The 20,478-nt window shown below is 36.4% G+C and overlaps 1 protein-coding gene across 1 annotated transcript in view; it reads left to right on the forward strand.

Annotated features, from left to right (window-relative positions):
- Window positions 1–409: 409 nt before the first annotated feature.
- R3HDM1 (R3H domain containing 1) overlaps window positions 410–20,478 on the forward strand; it is a 55,038-nt gene continuing 34,969 nt past the window's right edge. Inside the window, 8 exon segments of the mRNA XM_050899469.1 lie at window positions 410–473; window positions 1,374–1,584; window positions 9,545–9,586; window positions 10,034–10,123; window positions 15,720–15,834; window positions 18,385–18,463; window positions 20,029–20,088; window positions 20,170–20,310. Of these exon segments, the coding sequence (XP_050755426.1) occupies window positions 1,414–1,584; window positions 9,545–9,586; window positions 10,034–10,123; window positions 15,720–15,834; window positions 18,385–18,463; window positions 20,029–20,088; window positions 20,170–20,310 (698 nt within the window). The 5' untranslated portion in view covers window positions 410–473; window positions 1,374–1,413.

Genomic DNA, 20,478 nt, shown 5'->3' on the forward strand with positions numbered 1-20,478 from the left:
GAAACAGAGTTTCACTAGGAGTGCCAACAAAATGTTTATTATGACTACTTGTTAACTCTGTAATGCAGAAATATCTTGGAAGTCATAATGAAAAATATTATTGCTGCTAGATAAAGCAAGTAGAATGAGTAGATATGACAAATGCTGATTTCTTCTGTGCTTTTTTTCCTTGAAATGACTATTTAAGTTTTTGGGTGTCATCATCTTCCCTCTCCTCTCCCACCCCAAATAAAAGGATCATGTATTTCCTTTGTTGATTTCTAGGCATTCGAAAGGGATGTTCTTGCTGATTCAAGACAACATAGTTCTGTCCAGGACTCTACACTGGGGATAAGGACATGGGACTCCTCCTGCCAGATTCCAGATGGTTCATTACAACTGACATCTTGGTTGACAACTGTGAAAAGGAACTTTGGATTATTTTATTTTATTTTTGTGGGAGACCACAATCCCCAAACTGTAGGACATATCAGGTACTAATCAGATACTTACTTAGACTTTTCCATAATGTTATTTGATTGTTATTTGTTTTCTATGAAGGACTTTAAGCATTCAGATCTTATTCTTTGTTTCTTTTAAGAAATTGAAAATTTTTGTTTTTACATCTTGCACTGTAGCTGAGTAATGACAAGAAGTTGTATTTCTTATTTCTTAGGGTAAATTGGGGTGGTTCTGTTATAGCTTTGATCATTAGAGTTATCTTTATATAGTATTTAAAATTATTATTATAAATTATAATTACTGATAATGGTTGTTATTATCCTAATTACCAAAGCTGTCTCTTTCTTTCTTTTTTTATTGCTTTTGAGAGAGTGCTTAATTTTATTAAGACTGGTTTTGCTACATTTAGTAGGAAAGATAGTTCCTACATTCAGAACTTGTCCAGCTGTTACCTGGCAACTAGGAAACTTAAAACTTTTAATGAAACTTATGAGTGTTTGTACACTTGGTGCATTATGATTCATCTATTTACTTTCAACCCTTTTTAAAATAAATCTATATATAATGGTCTCTTCCTTTCAAATGAGAAAAGTTTCCCTTTTTTCTGTTGGAAGCTAGTTTGATTTGGAGTATCTGAATGCTCAGGTATTTATTTTAAAATACAGAAGGGAAAATCTGCAAGTGTTGTCCTATAGTGTAGCTCTTAGTTCTCGTTTGTATAGATGTCTGTTATTATAGGCCTATTGATAAAAGTGGTTAAAAAGAAAATGATCACTCTCTCCCTCTGATACAAGACAGGAAAAAATATTGTAACAGAAGGGGGAATCCTTTTTGCAGCAAAATTGTGTTTATTTTGGATAGCTGTTTAGGTATGTAATATTGTAAAATTAATTTAAAATTACTCAGTGATCCGCTTTTTCTTTGTCCTAAAGGTTCCATATTTCCTGTAGAATTTTAAAATAACCTTTTCTAATGAGGATGTCTGATATTCTGACTGTAAAAGATGAAACTGATGCAATGAAGGGTTCAGAAGCTGAATTTAAAGATACAGACCCAGTTGAAAACCTTATAAAATCAGGAAGTCAGGAGCAGATTCAAGCGGAAAAGGATGAAAATTGTCCTGATAGCAAAAACAATATGCCGGTAAGAAGCTTTTCACTTTATTCACTAGTATATCACGTTAAATAAGTCTGTGTCTTGTTCTGCTCCCTTTCTCATGATCCTCTTACGTGTTTCTTTGGTACAGGTCAGAAAAACTTGACCGGTGTTAGGGAAGCAAGTAGGATGATTATTGCTTCCTCTCTCCTCCTTTGCCCTAATTCACTGTTTATATTCATGTGAATATGAGAGTCAGTCATTTTTAATTGTTTGAAGTAGATGAGCGGTTTTCATGGGAACCAGACAATTTGTCCATATTTGTGTTTTTCTGACTGCACATGTGAAGTTGAGTCTCTTCATTGTAGCAGAACAAGGGAGAAACTCAGCACTCAAGCTGTCTTTTGCTGTTGCTGAATCCTGACTGAGTTTCAGAGACTGGGCTGCGTTAAGAATACACTATATAGTAATAGTGTGGTTTGATCAAAACACTAAAATGTTGAATGTTGCTTGTATGAACAAAGCACTACAGCACAGCTTAGCATGTCTGCCCTGAGTAGGGGTGACCAATCTGGGGCTCTTGAGCTATGTGCAGCTTACAGGTGGCTCAGGTGTAACTTTTACAGCAGAGCTGTACAGCCTAAGGCTCAAGTAATCAGATGTAGGTAATCCAAATCCCCGGGTGTCAAAGGAATCAAGTCAGCAGAGCTCCTGAGGCCAGTAGGTCTGGGTTGTGCCCTAGCCATCTGCAGAAGGCCCAGCCTCTTTCTCCCTACATCAGTGACTGAGTGAGCTGGTGAGCTATCATCCCACCTTGGCTGCTAGCTAGTACTGCCCATACCTTCCCTTTTCCTCCGTTCTTCACCGCTTGACAATTTTGATATGTGATTTATTAGGTAGGAAAGCTTAGGCAGACCTCATGCATACGCTGAAGAGCTGATGCATATAAATGAATGGCCTTTGCAAGGTGGGAGATGTACCTATAAATACATTATGGCATCAAATTTCAAGTGAGAAGGAGGCGGGGGAAATAGTATGAAAATATCTTGCGTTAAAGGAGAACACACCAATAAGGATGGGTTAAGAATTTACGGCAGCAGATTTAATACCTCTGAGGTTTAGTTGTGCAGTTAGTATTTATGCCCAAGAGTCCTGAAAGATGGGTCTCTTCCACATGGGACAAACTAGCTAACTCCTGGCTGAGGCTGCCCACTTGGTCATTGAAGGCTCTAAGTGTCTTAGATGAGGTGAGGAGTTAAGGAAAGCAACAGAAATTTTCTGGCACAACCTAGAAAACGGGGCAAATTTCTAAGAGAAAACACAGACGCTTGTGTTTGACAAAAACTAGTTTTCTATAGGAATTTTGTGTCTGTGGGTTAATAATAAACAATTTCTGATAAAAATCCTGGGAATATGGGGTATGGCAGTATTCTCTTGTGGGTTGCAAAAACAGGACAGTAGCTTATTAGATTCGTGTTATTGAGAATTGAGTAAAAGGTTCTTTTGGGAGTAGTTTTGTTCAAGACTAACAATTCAATATTCCACTGAGTGAAATAAGCTCTATCTGCTATGTTAAATTGCTTCCAAATAAATCTTGTAGACCACTGTAATAACAATACAGTTTTACACTTTAATATCTGCTGGCTTTATTAAGGCTAGCATCAGGGTAGAGAGATAATTTTATGAAAAAAAAAAAAATCCATAAAATGAAATACTTCTCCTGTAACATATGAGAAATAACTGCTACTGAAAAGCTGGTAGATGTTATAGCTGAGCTTGTATTTTCTTTAATCAGTGGAATATTGTAGTAGTGAGCCTTGAAAATTAATTAAGGTCTATTTATTTTCATACAGTTCAGTAACTTGGAAAAATCTCATTCACATTTTCTCATTCAACAAATCTCATTCAACAGATTTTAGTGTGGAAACTTCTATGAGACTCGAGTGGCAAATCTGCCTTCCTGCAAACAAATGTTGCTGTATAGTCAGACCTAGTCTAGAGGAATGAATCTGTTGGTGCTGTCAGTGGCTGTGGGGTTTGGCGAGGAGGTTGGTTGCTTGGTTTTGTTCTTGTACAGGAGTAATAGCTGGTGGCTGAAATAATTATCTAGCGTACACAAGATGAACTGAACAACGGTGTAATGAAGTTTGTTTGATGGAGACAGCTTTAGTGTCGTCTTCGTTTAGTGTTGATGTGAGTGTTGTGTCCAGGAGTCTCCATCAGAATCAGAACACTGCTGTTACTCGAGTAGTGTAATTAAAAACTGAGTTTGTAGGCTGAGGATGTTTATTTCCAGAGTGGTAGGAAGACAGTCAATTACAAAGTGGAACCTTGCTAATGTAAGCCCTTTGCAACAATTGAAGTCAATAAAAGTTAATGTCACTTGTACTGTGGTAGCTGCTAGTACAAATATTTGTGTCATATATTTGAGGCTAATTCATTGAAAGCATGTTTTATGCTAAAATACAAAACAAAAATTTTGGCCTGTCCATAGTAAGCAAAACTTCTGGGAACAGTAGAGTAGTCAGCAAGTTTTTTAACTACTGGATGATTAAATAGTTTGACTAGTGAAATTTCACTGGATGTACTAGTTTTCATTAAGTGCAGGTTAAACGTTACTGTAGTGGTGGGAAAAAGAGCAAAGGATTTGCTGAGAAATGTTAGAGAAGATTATCAGAAGCTTATTGGAATTTGTTGTGTTCTTTTGTTTAGTAATTGAGTATATCAGAGGATGGGTTGGGGGATGGGAGTTGTATGGGGTTTGGTTTTGGCCTTCCTAGCTAGTAGCTAATTGCTTAATAGGTTTCATACCTATTGGCAAACTACAATAGTATTCCTGAGTACAGTTATCACTTGATTTCTAACTTCTTTACAGCCAAGTAAGAAACAGGCTATGATCTTCCCTCTGTCTAAACCTATCAAGGTTTGAATTCAGGTATGTTTCTGGATCTTCACAGTTCCAGAAACTGGTGATTATATTCTGAAATGTAATTGTGGCTCTAAATTCCAGATGATTTTGAGATGTTGTGCATTAGTGACCTATTTGCTGTTGTGTACACTGTTGGAGGTACAACGTGAATGAGAAAAATATCTTATTAGAGTACATGGCTAGCACTCCCAATTTCTTTAAGCAGTGCGAGAGTAGTATAATTAGTATAGACATTATTAGGGAAGATTTTTGAATTGTCATATTTTGAAGTGACCATCAAGTAACATTTAAATGGGACTGGAAATAAGAGGCACTCATATGAAAAGTACTTTTACAGAAGTCATGTGCATGTCAGCACTATGGTAGTTTTTGTGATCAAAAAGGTTTTGGTTCACCAGTCACTGTTGTCTCCCACCTGTTAATCTTATCCAGGTCAGGTGACAACATATTAATTCTGAATTAGCTAGAATACAGGGTCTGAAGTTTGTTGCCTTTGTCACTGGGTGCTAGGACAGGCAATACTTCATCCACTATAAGGACTGCTGTTAGAAAGTTAACGTGTCAGGAAGTACTGACAAAAAATGAAATAAACAGCCTGGATTTATCTTACAGGATAGTGCCTTTTATTCACTATTAGGAATATATTTTTTTTTAAAACCAAAAAATATTTAAAATATTTAAACTCCATAACAATTCACGTTGGCTTCTGTATAATCCAGAAAAGGAGATTTGTTCTTATTCTACAATACATGAATTAGGGAGGTTGGGGGGAAGAAGAATGTTAGTCTTAAATACTGTCATCTCTGCACTGAAAAGTAACCATTAATGAGTAGATACAAGGTCCTTGATGGGATGATGATTGCCAAGGCAGTAAAAGACTGAGAGAAAGAAAGCTGCATATCACTATGTATCAGGAAAAGTACTTGCAAGCTGTGGAGACTACAGCCAAAATGCCACCAACAGAAAAAGCCTCACGGAAGGATGGAGGCTGGTGCATGACCGCAGGAGTGGTATACATCCACCATATGATATGGGCAAGGCAAATGTTGTATTAAGTGAGTAAGATTCTGTTTTGAATTTATGCTAATTAAGGAGATATCCCTGTCCTTTGGAGGAACTAGATTAATTTTTTTACTTAGCAACTAGACATCTCTCTCTACAAGTTTCTTCCCTCCATACTAGCACAAAGCTTTTTCTCCCTCTGCTCCACAGCTTGAGTTCTCTGAAGCCTTTCTTTGCCTCCTCCCAAGCTGTTTTGGTCTTGTCAGATTTACCTGTCTTTGTCTCCAAAATATGTGACTTAATACTTTTTAATAGATAAATGATCCGGCAGATTCTGTTTAGTTACTTTTGAACTGTTGAAAATGCCTCTGTGTCCAACGGTGAAACTATTTTTCCATCAGTCATCCTCTGCTGTGTCATGGAAAATTGCTGTCACTACTCACTAATACAGGACAGCAAGTAACGATAGACCATGCTGTTCCTTCCTTCAGTATTACAAAGCTATCTGTGGTTGTTAGGACTGTAGCCCTTAACTGGATTTAAAATTGAGACCTAATTTAGAAGAAAGGTGAAAAACTGAATGTCCTTAGAACACTCTTTGTTCAGGTCTGTCATGTCATGCCTGTCCTCTGAAATGTCCAAATGGTACTTCAGAAATAGATATAGTACCTTCTCACAAAACCTTTCACACTTCCAAGTTTGCCATCTTGTGCCTGACCTGTTTTTATCCAACTTGTTTAGACAGCATAGTGCCGATAGAGGAAGGTGTGTAACAGCTCCAGATCTTTACTTTGTATTTAATATATGTGATCTGTGGAGGTAATCAGGAAAAAATAAAATAGGCAAATACTCCTACTGAAAGCCTGGATATATATGATTATATGTGTTTGCTAAACTCTATCTTAATTCCCTTTTTATTTTGTAGTTGGAAATGAAGCATAGCAGTTGGTCTTAAAAGTTAGCTTTTTTTTTTTTTAAAGACAAACGTAATCATTTTCATTATCCAATTGTTTGGAATGCTTACTTTTAAACACTATCTTGAAATCATGCCCATAATGACTTTAAATGGGGCATAAATTTATTTTTAACCTTGCTTTCATTAACACAGTGTTTTCTCAAGTCAGTAAAAGTCTTTGAGAGTTGCAAATATAAAGAAATGGCTTAATTTGCAATCACTAAGGATTACATATTCTAAAGTAGCTATAAATTGTTTTTCACAAACGGGGAACATAAAGATGCTCTGTAGGAGCAAGACTTAGTAAATGCAGAGAAATTAGGACAGAACTAAAATTCACAGACCTGAAAAGAGAGAAAATGTGCGTTAACAGCTACAACATGCATTGACTACCTATTGTCCTGGAATTTCAGTGGAAATGTAGTTATCCTCAGTCAGTGTGGTTTTGCCCAAGAAAGAAACTGTGCCCAATCATCTTCAAGTTTTGTGAGTGCAGTTACTGTTGATATCACAGGACTTTGGGTTTTGTATTTCCAGGCGCAGACCGTACATCATAGGCCTTTTCTCACATTAGCTGTCCCTGCAGTCCAGCCGTACCAGATTTCTTCCAGTGCTTCTTACTTGTCAAGTGTGTGATGCTTATTCCTCACAGTTACAGCTGGATGTGGGGGCTTGTATTTCAGATTTTGACATCCTTAGTCATGCAGGAAAGCAAGGAATCCATGCCTGTCAAAGGATTGTTTTACAAGGCACTTGTTTCTAGATAACAAGTCTTAGTGTGATGGGTGGGATGATACTTATCTCATATGTAACTTTGAGGCTTGAGTCATTTCAGTCAAGGGAGAATCTCCCTCCTATAGTGGCCCCCCAGCTCTCCCCAATGGTGTTGGTGTTGGTTTGGTCCCTAAAAATTGTCAGGTGCTCATGAAATTGAGCACCATGGTATTCAAATACCTTAGTTTACTACCCTGAATATCCTATAGTACTTTGATTAACTTATTCCCCATAGGTTGTGAACACCTATCTTTAAAAAAATCTTTAAATGCAGCATAATTGATAGTGTCAGTTGGGTTGGCTTTCCAGCCTGGAAACAGAACTGTAATTCTGCAAGCAAAATGAAAGATGAGATACAACACACGTAAAACACTTAAAGGAATGTACCATCAAACTTGTACTATTGTGATTGAAATCTGAAAATCACGTTAATTTTAAACATTCTTACAAAGAATTCAGATTTGATACTAGATCATTTCAATATCTCAATTAAATTTTGAGGCATTTGCTTCACTTTATCTGGCATGAACAAACATGCTTAAGTTCTGGCTGCAATGGATTCCTGAGACTTTACTGAGGTAAGGTGAGGAGGAGATAAGTGCTTTGTACAGATCTTAATTAAATTTAATTATTATATGGTTCCTGCTTCCCAGCAACAATCTCTTCTCTGTTTTTTTTGAAATCGCTCTTAAAAATAATTGAAATATATATGTCAAGTTTATGCTACTTGATTTGAACCCACCTAAGATAATTGATGCTGGAGTAATTGATACGAGGCTGGGAACTCATCCAGTTCTTGAAAGTTCAGTAGCTTGGTATAATAGAAACTTTGCCAGAGCGACAGCTTTCAATATGCAATGTATGCTTTCAGCATAGCTGATTGAAAGAAAAAAATAATTTGCAGGTAACAGCAAAACTCAAAGTCTCTGTATTGTTCCAGGTATGAGAACATTTGAACTGTCTTTGCTCAAAATCTCAGCAAGCTTCCTTTAAAAAACTTGTGATGAGTTCAGTTAGTTTTCAGTGCTGCTATTTAAAATCCTGTTATATAGTGAAATGAGCTTAAATGAGCTCCCCTTCTGCTGTTCTTCAGCTAAGCTGGTGCAACAGCCAAAAAAGACATTTGGGACTTGAGGAAAATGAGAGAAATAGCGGTTCTTCTACCTTTATGTGGTAGAACCCTTTACTGTAGGTTAGGTCTTCTTTTTAGCAATATGTATGTCCTGCTAAGAAATTAAGGCACTTGATAGACATCTCCTATGAGCCTAGGGCAAGGAGGGCTGTCTTCATGTAGTTTTCAAACGGAGTTTTTATTTAGTTTCCTTCTGAAAGGATACCCTTTTCATAAAGGAGGAAATACTGTCCATTAAACAACGTTTAAAATTATATTACCAAAGTTACTTTCTCCTTACAAATATTAGGCCTGTGCTCAGTAAAACCAGTTCTGTTAAAGGCTTGTCTATTCACCAGTTTTAGTTCTACAGTGAAACCAATACTTAAATTAAATTATGCCACTGTAAGTGCTTCTATTCCTGTGTAACTGTCACAGAGGGTTGAGTTAGTTTTAACTATGCAGTTAAGAAATTGTTAAACACTTCTGTTGATTCAAATGTACCTTTCAATCGTGCATACTGTAGTAAAATTCTGGTAATGCTTTTTTTTTTTTTAAAGAAACAATAGTAATAGTAGAAAGGATATGGGAGCAGAAAGAGCAAATTAATGCATAGTAAGTTACTAAAATGGCTCTGGGAGGAGAAAGAGCATATTAATGCATAGTAAGTTACTAAATTAAAGAAAAAAAAAAAAGACCAGTAGCCTATTTTAAAGTCCACTTTCATACGTCCTAAGATGAAAGAAAAAACCCACATACTTTAACCTGCTTATGATAGGTCATCATCTGTTCCCCTGGTAGAGGCAATGCTTTTTTTGTTGTTGTTTTTGTTTTTTCTTTTTTTCACATAATTTTTCCAGGTGGATTTCAGGAATAGGAAGAAAAATTATAAAAACCATGTCAAGTTGCCAAGGAAATTAGGACACAACAATTTAAAATGTAGGAGCTGGCTGAGAGAGTAAACTGCTTGGACCTTACTGAACAAGAATAATGCTTGCTTCCTGTTAAATTCCTGTAATATCTGTTGTTGATAAATGAAGAGGAGAAATCAAGGACAAGCATGATGAAATTGGGAGGGCATATAATCCTTCAGCCAAAAGCATTTGCTGTTGCTTTCACAGATTTGACCATCATGTCAGTAATAACTGTTAAAACTTTCTCTTATACAGACTTTTGCATTAATAAAATTGTACTATTAAGTTTAATATAAACCTTTTCTGTTGTGCCTATCATTCAGCGGCCAGTGCAGTCTTTTGGACAGACAGCAAAAAGGTCGAAGGTACAGTAGACTTGTGTGCTGGCATGCTAAGGAAGCCCTTCATGCTTGATGAAGCTTTGTTACTTTGTGAAAAGTGCCTTTAGTTTTATTTTTTGGCATTGAAGCTTTGTTTTATTCTGTTGGATTTTTGTCTTGCCTAGTTGTCTGCTTTTGTGGTTTGCCTTTATATTTTTGGTGGCTTTTTATTGTTATGGAGAGAAACACTTTCCCAAAGATTTTATTTACTTTTCATTAGATGTGCTCTATTGTGCTGACAGTGCCTTCAAAAGCTGCAATTGCTTGGGTATTTTCATCCTAAAGGAAATTATTTATTCTGCTGAAAATAGTAAAAATGCAGTTTTCAGCCATTTTGTTTTACATAAAATGAATGGAAAAATAACGGCTTATGGTATATTTATATAATTTTTTTATAAGCCATAGTTTTTAATTTTACATACTTTCCTTTAGTCAAACACAAAGTTAAAGTTAGTTCGGAGCCTTGCTGTATGTGAAGAATATCCACCACCTCCCACAGCTGAAATTTCACAGGACCTCCAGGTAAAAATCATGTTACTGAAGTTTCTGAAACAATTTGAAGTAACTTATTGTTTAAAAGAAAATCTTCTGGGTACTCTTTAAATATGCAGACACCATATGATTTTAACTTATTTTTTTTTAATACAGCTTTAATAGAGGTGATAATGTCAGACAAAGAATTTGCTGCTTTGTTTTTCTGAACTATAATGGTTGATATCTGGGGAACAGGAAGAGGGGTTTTGTTGTTAACTTTCTAGTGTTACAGTGCACTTGAGGTAGTCTTAAACTGCTTAAGTGCTGTCTGCCATCAGTAAGACAGAAAAATGATTATTAATATGCAGCATAATTTATTGGCTTTTTATATTTAGAAAATTTGAACAGTTGTAAGTTCTGATGTTTTAACTGAATTCCTGCATATTAGTCATAATTGCTGGTAGTTCTATTAACACACGCCTGAGGTATGTCTGAAGACTAATCTATTAAGATGATATAACACACTTGAAGTTCCTAAATGCTGGACACAATATGTAAAAATACTTTAGAGAATTTAAAACAAAACCTAGCTTTCCTGACTTTACCTTCATACCAGTCTGTATTTTTAGAGCAAAATACTGTTACTGGTTTTAGTTCTATGCATGAATGAGGGGCATCAAAATGCTTTTCTTTTTTCACTCCTAACAAAACTGAAATGGTCCTTAGTGGCTTACTCATAGAGCATGTTGACTTATTTTGCTGTTATTTGAAAAGCTTCTAAACTGTCTTTTTGTGAAAAGTCTCACTTTTCTTAACAAGCAGAAGGAGCCAGTAGAATAGCAAGGTGCGAGGGGGTTTTGCTGGGGGAGTGGTAATTCAGTTTTGGGGAGGGAGGAAGGTTGAGAACTCATGTAGGTATTTGTCAAGCTAATTAAAATTTTGTAAGATTGAACCACAAAGTATCTAGGTTGTTTTGTTGGGGTTTTTTTGTTTGGTTTTTTTTTCCCCCTTGGGAAAACTGAGAAAATAGTATTTTTTTTTTGTAGTCTTTCACTAATATACCAGTATTTGAAGAGTTGACCAGAGAAATTTTGAAGCTGGGCCTGCTAATTTGATTAAAATCTAAGTCTTAGATTGGTATAGGCTGCAGAGTAAGAGATTAAAAGACAACAGAAAAGCTAATGCTATTTACAAGGATTTACAACCCTGCTGTAATGTTTTGCGTAAGATTAACAAAATTGACTGAGAGATCTAGTTCAGGCTTAGTTGTTTAGTCTGAAGCAGTAGGGTTTAACTTTTTCAGTCACTGTATCTAATTACAGGAAGAGAGAATCCTAACTTGATGGGCTGTTCATCCACAGTATATTTCAAATGTAAGAGACGTTAGGATTTTAAAAACCTCCAGCACTATACAACACCATGTATTTAATGGTTTAAAGTCAGACATTTATAATAAGCGTTCTCTGCAGATGGCATTTGTTACTGTGTCCTCTGGGAATCTATCCTTAGCGGTGTACTGCAAGGTGGTTCTTGAAAGGAATTATTACAATAGTAGAAGAGATGTAAAGGCCAGTTCTACAGAATTAATTGAATTGTGTGATAATCTAAGTTTGTACGAAAGGAATACCATTAACCAGATTGTATATTAAGAAACAAAATTAGATCTAGCTGTGAGTTTTCTTTAGAAGCAGTAATCTAGAAAAAATGGGTTATGAATCCCAATAACTATGCAAATGATTGAGAGAACAAATTTAATTCTTCCCTGTAGAGTGGAGAAATGCATGTTGAAGAGAAGAGTTAGAAGTAGGAATTTGTTAGAAGTTCTCATGCTGGAGTGCACATCCTATGGGGCACAGGTCTTCCATGACCCTCTGTAACAACTCATACAGGCAATTTCTTCACCCATTTTGCTTTCTTTCCCAAAGAATCTTTGGGAATGGCATGGAAGATTTCTTCTGTAAGCACCAATCGGCTGCTGGCTGTCTCAAGCCCCACACTTTGAAGCATGATGTGTATACATTAATTGTTTGGGACGTGTGGGAGGTTCAATGGCTAGGTGAAGTGAGAGACTGTCTTGCACAGCGCTCTCTGTCAGCACAAGAATAACCTCTGTGATTGCTTCCCCTTGCTTGAAAAGTCACTGCTCTATTGTTGAGAGATTGCAACTGAAAAATGGCTTCCAGTTTTGTGTTAATACTTAGAATGGATTTTAAGAGTTAGGAAGAATAAAATTCAGGATAATGTTGCTGATAATTGAGGAATCCCAATTTTTAATGATTAGAAAGTGTGAGCCTTGATAGGATGAAAAATATACTTATTCAACTAAGAGCTGGTGTGAGTTTTGGGATAACTCTGTAGTCTTGCCTGTGACTGTTTATCAGTCACCCCTTCCACACTAGTGTGTACAGCAGCTCTTAGCAAGGTAAAACTCCTAGGCACATGCAGGTGTAGAAGTCACTTAGCACGTCACTGCTGCCGCTGCTGGCTGCTTCTCCTCAGAAGGCTATAATGAAAGGTTGACAGACCGGAGAAATTGTCTCAAGCAGATCAATTTATTTTCTGATATACTTATTTATATTTTCTTGAGCTATTGCAACATGAGGAAAGATACTGTTTCTTACTGAGAAACCTAGGTAAGAGCTCACAAATTTTTAAGCCTTAATTGTTAAAAAGCACTGGCAGCCCTTTACTAAAAGGTGCTATGAAAGTACAAGCTTATCAATTTATTGCAGGAAGAAGAACATAACTGATTTATTTCATCTTTTATCTTGGTAAATACTCTAACTCTTTATTCTCTTGCCGTCCTTTGTCTAAATATTAGGTGCTGGGGTTGTTCTGATTCTGTATGCTCTAATACAAAGTATGAACACTAGCAAAGGATGATCCATTTCAACTCTTCTTAAGAAAGGGCTGTTTTCATATGAATGACAGTTGTTATTATGTGTAACAAGTAAATAAACCTTCAAATGATTGAACTTTTTCTTCTTTAACAAAATAAAACAACCCAAAGGAGGGAGAGTGGGGGGAGAAGATCAGGGTCTGTAACGTTTATACTGACTTGTGTAAATTCAGGTTGTTGTTGATTTTAGAGATTGCTGGTAAAAAGCCAAGACCCCAGGACGTAGGGCCTTTGAGTAATATTCTGTAATGTTTCCTGACTCTTACCTTTTCCTCAAGTGTTTTAAGCTGGAGGAATTTGTTGGGTTTTGATGGTTTGGGGGGGGTTGCTTTTTGCTTGGCTTCTTCTTGTTTGATCAGGATTTGGTGACAATTTCTTCTGCTACAATGAGAACTTCAGATAGGTGATCTGAGTTATAGCGAGGAGTCTGTTAAATCAGTGTGCCAGCAGAGACCTGCTACAAACAGGGTGGGATTAAAAGAATTTTAGGGGAATATAAGTTAAAAGATTTTTCGGCAGCTTTCCAGTCAAGTAGGTCATATTTAATTAGATGCTACAGTTTTTATAGCATGAAATCACAAGAAAGTGCCCTTTGGTACAGAGTTACATTGTGTCACACTTTGAAGTAGAATTGTTGGTAGTAGAAGAACTGGCTGTTCAGATGGCTATTCCTTTTTTAGCTCTCGTTGGGAAAAGAAGTATGAAAATGATTACTTGCTGAAATCCTTTGACTAAACTATTGCTGTATGCTTTTACTTCAGATGGGTTTAGAATATGTAGTCAGTCAATTTTGTAGTGAAGGAAAATCAGACTGTGAAAATTTCCTTAATTTACTGATAGTTTTGTAGAGTATTATTGCAAAATGGAGAATAACATATTGGTGGATCCAAGTCAGAAATAATGTCTTAATAAGACATAAACATGTTTGTTTCTTTCTTTTTCAAATAACTGTTATGCAGCTACTAGGTGAACAGTAGATGTAATGCACTTTGAAGTGACAAATAAATTGCTCATTTGAATTATATTCAGGTTTATGAGGTGAGGAATGCAAAGGTTTGTTTTGAACTCTTCAAGGTTTGTAGCCAAGTGAATTCTCAAGACTAGGAAAGAACTATACAAAAGAGTTCATTATTAGTGATTGGTAATGGTTTTTATCAGACTTGGTTATAGATAATCTCATAAAAGCTGAGAAGTCTTCACACTTGTAATGCTGTTTTGCAGGGTGTTCATGAATTAATAAGTTTAATTAGAGCATTTAATGTGGGGAAAAAATCATAATGAAAGGGAGAGCTGATAAAACCATCAGCTAAACTTTTTTCTCATTTGAAAAAGTTGTTACTCCAAAAATGCATATTGAAACTAGTTTTTAACCATAACGTCATTAGTATAGGGTTCCCGTTGCCCAGCTCTGAAGGGACCAAGGTAGAGAGACCAGTGTGGTGTGCTAGGGCAGGGAGGAACGTTACTGCAGGTTGTGCAAGGATGTGTTTGCGTGTGAAACAGTCTTTAGCCTTGGTGAATCCTGACTATATTTAACTCTGTCCAGCTTACATGAGTGAGATCAAGTCTGTGGAATAACACACGAGGAGAAGCTTAGAGCAGGTGCCTGGATATGGGTAAGAATGGGTTTGAAGGAAGAGTGATGACTTGCATGGGAAAGGATTAGGTGCAGGACAGAAAAGTGATAGTCAAGAGTGGGTGAGAGGCAGGTTCTTTGGGAAGGATCAGATGTTCTCGGGTGGGGGGTGACAGCATCAACTCAGTTGGCATTTGGGGGAGCAAAAGCGACATTTGAGGGAGTTCAAGATAAAAGGTAATGGGGGAGTCTCACTCTTACTGGACTTTGCCACTCAACCTTTTGGAATCATTCAGACATGTGGTGTCTCCGTTTCCCCCTACTTTGTCTGATTTTGCTGTCTGAAATATGTTAGTCCTTCACTGACAATCATGTTAAAGAGGCATGAAAAACAAATTGCAACCTTCCGCTATTTAGGGGAACATTATGTCACTATAATTTCAAAGGGAAGCTCTTTTTTTGCTTTATTTGGGAAACAAGTTTTACGATAGTTCACCTACTTGTATAAAAACATGGATTTTGAGATGATTGCACACAAAGCTACTCTGTCAAAATATACAGGAAGTTAAGAATCTAAGCCTTGATGACAGTAAGGTTTGCAAATTTTGCCTTGATATATTGTACTGTAAATATTTCCCTTTTTTTTTGTGGATCTGGGAATGCTGGTCTGTCTGAGATTTAAAACATTTGGGTTTGTTGTTGGTTTTTTTTTTTTTTTTTTCTTCTTGGTATAAACCAAACTGAAACTTGAAACAAGCTTTTATAATCAAGAATTTTGAAGAATGAGGAAAAAAAAGCATCGTGGATGATGCATTACTTAAAAATTTAGAAGCTGTACAAAATTTATACATCTGAAAAGCTGGAATATTTTCATACGTGTATCAAATAAGATATTTAGGATTCGTTATGAAATAGCATTCAGGGCCTGGAAGTGTGTGTAAATTCTAAAATGTGGTATGGTACTTTCTATGCCTTCTCAATAGTTTTTGATTTACTGATAAATAATTCCATTTTGTGGTCGCATAAAGTACATGTGGGATCAGAAAAAATATGAAGGCAATTATTTTCCTTATTACTTATTTATTTTGCAGGTAATACAGTACAAAACAGTTCTCCTGCAGGTATTGTTTGAAATAACTTCCATGATGACTGATTTTTACTTTTGACAGGAGAAAATTCAGATCCAGTTGTCACAGTCTTTTGAAAAAGAAGAAAAGCCTGCAAAAGATGAAATGGAAAAGGAAAAATCCAGTGATAAACTGTCCAGAAAAATGTTATCAAGAGGTTTGCTATCTGTCATTGTGCTTTTAAATGTACTATGTAGATAAAGAATATTTAGAGAAAATACAGGTTGTCATTGCATAAACATTGCTCTTTTTTTTAGCAAATGAAGCAAATAGATCAGATACCTTTGAGCTGGAGAAGGAATTGGTCCCAGAGGATACAGTGCTTTAGAGGCTTCATCAAACACATGTACTCCAGTAAATGCTTTTCCTTTCTCGCTTGTCTAGCTATGCAGATGAGCGTAAAAGCAATTGTGTTGCCTCAGTTGTGTCCAAGTGTTCTTTGGAAAACTGACTTTACTAGTTAGTAGAACTTACTATCTTATTCCTGGACTTTGTTACAGGATTTGTGAAACTTAAGTGAGAATGACAACGACCTTTGTACTTTTTCTGATCTTTATTCAACAGAAGTCAATGTTCTTGTTTGTTTGTTTTAATTTTGATAGTATCTAGAATTTTTTGGTAAGTTTTGGAGCAAGGGTGGAACTACATAAGTAAAAATTACAAGTATTACATTTTCACTTTAATTTTCCTGCATTCTGGATTGAAGATCTATTCTGTCTACTGAAAATCTTTGTTTCTTAACCTGAAATAGAACTGTAGAATTAATGACTTAAGCCTGTCTCTGTCCATGTTACCTAATGCTTCCTAAAGGTAGAAGACTTTATGCATTTAAGTTGCCAAATCATTGTATAGCTCTTGCTTTAAATAAAGGATCCAGAATGTTTATCTAAACGTCTTAGATCAACCAGTGTGTAGGAGATATCTTTAAAGCTAGAATTCTTTTTGAGACAGGGAGCACTTGTCCATCTTGTGTCCCTTCAATTCCATAAGGCCTTCCTCATGTGGCATTTCAGTGCATCTTGTCCCAGCTGGCAGCCAGGTATTTGTGAAATAAAAAGCACTGGGATGGAGAACTTAACTGCATTTATAGATCTCAGTCTTTGAAATGATGCCTTAAAAAAAAATAGGGTGTTCTTTCAGAGCTAACTTGCTCAACTGCTAAAGTACATGCCCACCTTCTAAAATTAAAAAAACAAACCACATCCCCACCCCCCTAAAAAAAATACCCAATATATTAGGAGTTGAGAGTAAAGTGACAAAATGCCTAAGGTAGAGGTAGCTCTTCTAAATTCACCCAATATCTCTTCTGGAGGTTAATTACTTCCCAATTTAGGATGTGCCAAAATAGAAAATGATGGAATTTTAAGCATCAGTCTTCTAGTAATTATAACTAAATTATTGCTGACTTGCAAATTAAGAAAATTAAAGTAAATAATTATTCAATCGTAAAGTTGTTTTACCAGGCATACCTTCCCCCTCCCCCCCTTCTTCCCCTCCTCAGAATCAAAAGTAATCCCAAACCATAAATGCTCAAACTTGCTTGGTTTCATTCATACTCTCTTGATAATATATGGGCAGGATTGACAGCATAACAGGCTCTGCAGATAAAGGAACCCACTATCATTCTTCTTTAGGGAACTAGAGATTCCCCGTCCTCAGGTGGACTTGGATTTTCTCCAGGAAAAATTTAGGTCTCTTTTTTGAAGATTGGACGCTTTGGTCACCCAGTTTCCCTCTATGCCAAGAGGCTGCTCTGCCAGCACTGTTGGTTCTAATGGAAAAGCTTGCATAGATTCTGTCTCCAACGAATCCTACCCTTCTTTGTGGAGTAGTCCCCTCATTTCTAATAGAAGCTAATTTGCAATGACTGCTCTCCATATTGATCACAAAAAGACCTGGAACAGCTAGGACCTAGGCATAGGTTTGAGCTGTGCCTAACTTGAGACTAGGTTAACACATAAGTAGTTCTTGGAAGAAATCTAGTTCCAAAAATATTTTTAAAACAGCTATAGCTTTGAGTTCTAAGACCTGGAACTGTGCTAGGTGCTCATGTAAGGGAAGATTTGGTGTTAAATCATGTCTTTCAGTGACAGATTTTAGAGAACAAAATGTAACTTTGAATACTTTGTTTCACTGAAACCAGAAAGGAGGCAGAAGGTTGTGAGACTTCTTTTTTAAAACTTCTGAACATTATGTTGTGAAAACAAAAATCCTTGTTCTGTTGGGCTTTAATAATACAAAATAACATTTGTGAAGGTTAAACTGTTACATTGTGAATTACAATATTTCTTCGGGCAACATCCAGTAATTCTGTAGATCAGCTGCTGGTCCACAGAAGCGTGTACAACAGTGCAATGTGGTATACTGAGAAAACTTGGAAGGTTGATGGAAATCAGGTGACTCAAGGTGATATACGGCTTCAAAATATATAGCAATTTGTTAATAGATTGGCAGTGTTACTGAAGCTTTTGCTTCTGTATTACACTTGAATTAGAGGATTGGGGGTGATGTTGTTGGGTTTTCTGTTTTGTTTTTTACTTGTGAGCCTTTTCCCTGGAAACTGTAAGTGTTTAATTTGGGGAATAACAAACATGCCTAATAGTTATATAGTATTGATCCATAAATAGTATGTTCAGCAATAATTGGGAAAAAACTGTATTAGTGTTTTTTCAAAGTGTAATTTTGCTCTCTTCCCCCTCACCCTTAGATTCCAGCCAAGAGTATACAGATTCCACTGGTATAGATCTTCATGAATTTTTAGTAAATACATTAAAAAACAATCCCAGGTAAGCATCAGTAACGTCAACTTTCTGTTTTTCTTTGTTGTTGTTGCCTGAGGTGTCACATCACCTGTTTTTTGTTTTGGGTTGTTTTTTTTTTTCCCCTCTTAAATGTCTAACACAACATGTCAGTTATTTAGGATGAGATTTTGTTGTGCAGGCTATCTGAAAGACCAATCCACTGTAATTTGTGTGTTATATGAACAGAGGTTCAGGACATTGAAATGGTTTAAATGCTTTTAATGTTTAATAGGCAAATAATGAGTTCTGTCTGTATGCAGTTCTCTCCCTGAAGGGACTCTAATACTATGTCTCTAAAACTTGTACTCTCTTAGCATGTGCTTGCTAGAGACCAAACTGCCTTCTCTCACTTTAATCTGCCTTGCATGGAATTTATAGACGAAGGAATTTTTTTTAAGCTGTACCATATAACCATAGTTAGAGATATACATCTTCATTCTGCACATCAGAAACCAAATCTGACCTAATTCAAGTCCATCACTTGTTAGCAACAGAGTTGACATGGTTTTGTTGCTTTGAGGTTTGCAGTATGTTGCTGTCTATCTTGTTTGTTCTTTTCCTCAATGGGATTTCATACTAAGTCTGTGGCTATATGTACAAAGCAAGAAATTAACTCGGTGGAATTGTGCTGCTGTTGCAAAAGCTATTCCACTGCTATTTGTTATGCATTCGTATTATAGTTATGATTTCCAATGTGATAATTTATTGGGATTCCATTTTATTGGCAAAAAATGTAAAATGAGCTATAATAAGGGGCCAATGTCATTTTGTCCTATAGAGGAAAATTAGAAAGCACAAACCTCTGCTGGACTCTTACATTGTTCCTATTTGAAGTCATAAAGCATCCCAATGAAAATAAGAAATTCTAGGTGTGGGTCCACTGTGGGTTTACATGCATGATAACTGGGAAGCTTAGTTATCTGATGTGCACAAATTATCAACTGTGCAACAGTTAATTTCATTACACGTTAATGATTTATTGGAACTGGCATAAGCATTTTTAAGGCTAATGTTCATTTCTGTCACCTTGAGTTTTAGCTTTTTTGTGTTCTCATAATATCACGTTGTAATGTGTGCCAGCTTTTAACCACTTGGTTGTTGGTATGTTGTAGTAGTGCCTCCCGTCACTCTGTGTCTCAGCGATCCCATGATGTGCTTCACAATCCAAGGGGCAGTTCAGGCCTTGGCAAATCTTACTACCTATGCTAACCAACAAGAAACAATCTAGTCACTGCTTTTCCTCCTTCTTGAGACTGTCTTCTCAATGACTGTACTTTCTGTTGAGCCTCCTGGGCAGAGATTACTTTGAGGATCTTTGTATTCTGATTTCTGAGATGAGAACAGCATGTTTCACTAGGCGGGTTCCATACAATATAGCCTAGTGAAAAATGAATACTTTGTCCTAAAAATACTGCATTTGACACCTGGTGGTCCTATTTACAGTCTGCCATCGTCCCTTGATCACAGATCTTATCTGTGTATTCTTAAGATGAATACAACTGCAGTTATTGGAGTGTCTCATATGTGAGTTGCTGTGTTTTTATTTTCAGGGACAGAATGATGCTGCTGAAATTAGAACAGGAAATTTTAGATTTCATTGGTAATAATGAGTAAGTACTGTACTCTTATAGGAAAAAAGAATTCAAGAGTGTTCCTGTTTATTTAATAAAGCTACTATTCCTTTCTTCCAGAGTTCCAAGAAAAAAGTTTCCCCCAATGACATCTTACCATAGAATGCTGTTGCACAGGGTAGCTGCTTACTTTGGATTAGAGCACAACGTGGACCAGAGTGGGAAGTCAGTCATAGTAAATAAAACTAGCAATACAAGAATGTAAGTGTAAAAGTCTTGAAAAAACTTTTTGATGCGTAGATTTAACACTTAGGATATATTATACAATGATGCTGCATCTGTAGCAGCAGGGGTCTGTCTACTCATTGGGAACCATGCATCAAGGAGAGGTAGTTGCAAGATCTTTACTGTTCATGTTCCAGTGCTGTG

This window comes from Gymnogyps californianus, chromosome 7 (assembly GCF_018139145.2).
Source record: "Gymnogyps californianus isolate 813 chromosome 7, ASM1813914v2, whole genome shotgun sequence".
Taxonomy (NCBI): Eukaryota; Metazoa; Chordata; class Aves; order Accipitriformes; family Cathartidae; genus Gymnogyps; species Gymnogyps californianus.